The 4,255-nt window shown below is 34.7% G+C and overlaps 1 protein-coding gene across 1 annotated transcript in view; it reads left to right on the plus strand.

Moving 5' to 3' along the window:
• LOC113234916 (ral GTPase-activating protein subunit beta) overlaps window positions 1–4,255 on the plus strand; it is a 46,062-nt gene that overhangs the window by 17,461 nt on the left and 24,346 nt on the right. Inside the window, exons 10-12 of the mRNA XM_026470437.1 lie at window positions 1,533–1,619; window positions 2,379–2,507; window positions 2,589–2,666. Of these exons, the coding sequence (XP_026326222.1) occupies window positions 1,533–1,619; window positions 2,379–2,507; window positions 2,589–2,666 (294 nt within the window). The remainder of the gene's footprint in view (window positions 1–1,532; window positions 1,620–2,378; window positions 2,508–2,588; window positions 2,667–4,255) is intronic.

Here is a 4,255-nt window from a genome sequence, read left to right on the forward strand (position 1 = left end):
AACTGATTTTTTTTTGCAAATTGGCCGAGGTCGTCATAAGAAAATTGTGCTTTGGCTTTGCTTTCATGACTACAATTACTTCTTAAAATTTTACCTGGACCAAAGAAAAAAGACAAAGACAAATAAATAATTCTTTGCATACTTGAAGTCTACTCATACACTTCGACTGACTATGGAATATGAATGCTTCCTAATGGGATAATCTTGTTCACTACTATTTTTGCACTTGACTGATTATTGGCTACGACAAGGTGTAGCGGCAAATATATGCAGAAGTCTGTATGGTAGCATGACTTTTATTAACTGTACATATAAATCAGGTTGTCTTATTATTATTTTTTTGTAATTAAAATCTTACGATCTTTGTTTTTAGATATCGTCTGTTTAAAGGCAAAACCACATAAGTGACATTTTCCACAAAAAGTCTCTAATTTATATAGCTATGGTAAGAAAATCACTATCTTTCTGCGCGTGAAACTCTATAACGAAAAATCTATGAACTTAATAAGAGTTTTGTCTGTAGAAAGATGGTGAATCTAACAATCTTACCACTGGTATATAATTTGGACATTTTTTGTTTTGCAGTCATGCTATTAAAGCGGAATGTCTTAAATATTTTACTTACAAGCATGTATTTTATTACCCTGGAATTTTTATTTTTTTCTGTAGTGATGTACGTAGTGATTTTAGTTTGGGTTTTCCTTGTAGATTATAGACATTATAACATAATTCACAATTCAATAATCCCATTTTATGGTTCGTTACGTGGCTTAGTTGGCATAGCGTCTGTAACGGTTTGCTAGAAGACGCCGGTTGGAATCCGGCCAGATCGAAAGAATTTATTCTTAACGTTCGATCTTTGTATTAATAATTATAACAAACCAGTGGAGTAATTTCACAAAAAAATTATTGAATATCAATTCAATACAAATTTACTTAAAGTTACTAGCGACATCTCTAAAAAAAGTCGTTGAAAAACCAAATACAAAGATCTGACTACCAAGTAGACATAGAAAAATTCATGAGGTCCACTGGTTCGTTCCGTGGCTTAGTTGGCATAGCGTCTGACACGCTTTGCTAGAAGACGTTGGTTCGGATGGAAGGAATTTTTTCTAAATGTTCCATTTTTATAACTATTAATAATGATAACAAACTAGTAGTAGTAGGAGTAATTTCACGAAAAAATAATTGAATATGAATTGATATTACAAATTTCATCCCATTTTATGTCCCATGAAATTCTGGAAACATTTGCTTGCTTTACGAAATTATAGTACGTTATACTTAGGCTGCTTAATTTGAAACATCTTTGCAACCATAACCAAACGAATCATAATTATTTTACTTTTACAATTAGGTGCATTATTTTAATTTATGTATATCATTCTCGTATCGATTACGAGTGTACCATAGACTGCAAAATAGAATAAACAAAGCTTTCCGTCTCTGCTAAGAGTTTTAATAATCAAATAAAATAATGATCAAACAAAATAAACGTAACACCTATGCTAAGCTTGTAACCATACACACAGGTACACCACGTACGTCTCTCATTGGTCTAACGAGTAGGCCGTCAAGTGTGGCTCCAACTACGCCGCCTAACTCCATTACTTCTCAAGGTAAGGTGTAGATGTCCTGACTTTGTACGCCAACTATTTGACGCCTGTACAATATAATATCTTAATTAGTCAGCTAATTTATTCATATAAACAACCCGTTTTAAGGTATATTAAATGAAAGTCAATAACGGCTTTTTAATACATTTACTTCGAATAGGTGTAATCATTTACTACGAAACAAAAATTATTTTTTGTTTAACTGAACGAACATGCTCTCAAAAGGATGTGAGTAGTAGGTTAGGACCTAAGCAATTATCTCTTCAATCAAAAAATCATACCATGGTAAGTAACTAAAGAATAACCACGAAAGTCTTAAAATATAAATCGGGCCCTTATACATAATCAGTAAAATCGGCTCTCTAACTAAAATACTTTCCCACGGCCCTATAAAGACATATATCTTAGTACGACATAATTATGTAAAATACACTCATCGATACATTTAATGGAACAAAAAAGAAGTAAGAATATATCGTCGATGTTTTATAAAAAAAAGGGCGAAAGCGCTAGTTCAAAAACATTTTCAGGGGCCCATATTTTAGTTTTTCACTACCGTTTTAAAATATTTACGTCCTGTTTCATATTCAATTTTAAAACATAAACTTATTTTAACCAAAACTGAATTTTTAAACAGGACGTACATATTTTTAGTCGTTAAAACCTAAAACATGCTCCCCTAAAAAAAAAATGAAATGGCGCTTTCGCACTTTCTACAAAACACCGACGAAGTGTAGTAACCAAATCATAATAATTCTTCAGTGGGCGAAGCTGAGAAACCACCATTAACACCGTTACGCCCCAAAGTGAACTCGATCTTCCATCTGTTCGGAGAGTGGTTGTTCGAGGCTGCGCTTATCGGAACCACGCCTGTTTATAATAATAACCAACGTAAGTTCAATTATAACTATAAATAATTACATGGAAAAAGGCTAAAATAAAAATATATTAAGTTGTACTATTTTATTTTAGAACGTGCAGATGGCACTCCACCACCACCGTCGCTTTCTGATGCTACGTTTAAGTTGAACATGCTAAGCTATCAACCAGGTAAGATAGTTTCAAGGAATCTAACATACGGCGACATCATACGAATAACTTGAATGAATATTCTTTACGAGCCCTGTACCCCACCGGGCTCGGCCTTCGGCGCGGGGTCGGGTTCAGTTTACGGAGTGTGCTCAAGCTCCTCGATGGCACAGCAGTTAGTACTGCGGGCGCCTGATGAGGAGTTCGATTCCCGATTTGGGCCAATTTAAGAAACAAACATTAAATTTCTAAGTTGGCTTTGGTCTGAGTATTTTGGGTTATCGTTGTTTCGATATTCATAGAACAGGAAATTCGGCAGCAGTTTGGCATTTTTTCCCCCTATATACTTCTCTTTGGCATAGCTTTCAAGAAAATGGAATCTAACGGAGAGACGATCGAGATACAACAACGCTATAATAAGTACCTCATTTCCACTACATTGGGAAGTATGCCTTACATTTTTACAATTGTGAGATCTTATACTCGTAAACTATTACGCCTCCGTGTATTATCTCCATCGCGATAGCGTGCATACGCTTCGGGCTTCGCCCTCCGTGGACCTTGGCCTACGGCCTCGGCACTTATCACTTTGTTTTAAAAAATTAAATAACTAATAGCGAACATATTTAAAAAATGCACAAATATGTTTTTTACTAAACAATCTTGGAATTCTTTTCGTGCCAATTTTCGGGCCAAGCAAAGCAAGTATTTTCAACAGCTATTTAGATAAAAAATTACGGTTATATCGAAAAACGGCGGAAACAAAATTTTTACCCGAAATTATGATTGAAGCCATACCATTTTCAGTTGAATAAGAAAAAAAATTATCTACCACCAAACAAGTTTGTATGGCAGCCGTATTGAAAAAAAAAATTAAATAAATTTTGACCGTAAATTATAACCAAAAACTTATAGAGTACCGACACCCCACATACCGATTTTCAGTTGAATTAGAGCTAATTGTTATAAACGCTTGTTTGGCGGCCATATTCAAAAATGGCGAAAAACCAATTTTGATCACAAATTATTATCAAGCACTCCTAGAGGCCTTCACATGCCAATTTTCAGCCGATTCAGAACAAATCTTTTTCGGCAGTTATTTTTAATGAAAAAAACACTTATATGGCAGCCATATTAAAAATAGCGAAAATAAACTTTTGGCCCCAAATTATGATTAAGGACTCCTAAAGACCCTTACATGCCAATTTTCAGCCGGATCGAAGCTAGTTTTTCTTCGGCCGCCATTTTTAAATCGTCATCTTGAATTTTTTAAAGATATTCTATGATATTCCTTCGAGCACCTCCTACCTATCTCTAATAGTTTCCGCTTAGAAATTTGTATGGCGGCCATCTTGTTTATTTGAATTTCGAACATTTTTTACTTCCTGCGGAAATTGACCAGGGTGTATCTCATAAAAATGCACAAAAATCGCCCCCATGTATTATAGTTTTTGCAGGCCGTTGATCACGTGTTTACATTTTCCACATTCAGGTCTTCTCATATTTGATTCTTTGCCTTGGAGCCTATTCGCGTACAACGGTATAAATATCTTTCTTCCGCCATATCGGGAAATATGCGTTCTATTTCTATCAGTGAGTAAGAACTTGTA

Source organism: Hyposmocoma kahamanoa, unplaced genomic scaffold (genome assembly GCF_003589595.1).
Source record: "Hyposmocoma kahamanoa isolate Upper Pololo Valley unplaced genomic scaffold, ASM358959v1 86, whole genome shotgun sequence".
NCBI lineage: Eukaryota > Metazoa > Arthropoda > Insecta > Lepidoptera > Cosmopterigidae > Hyposmocoma > Hyposmocoma kahamanoa.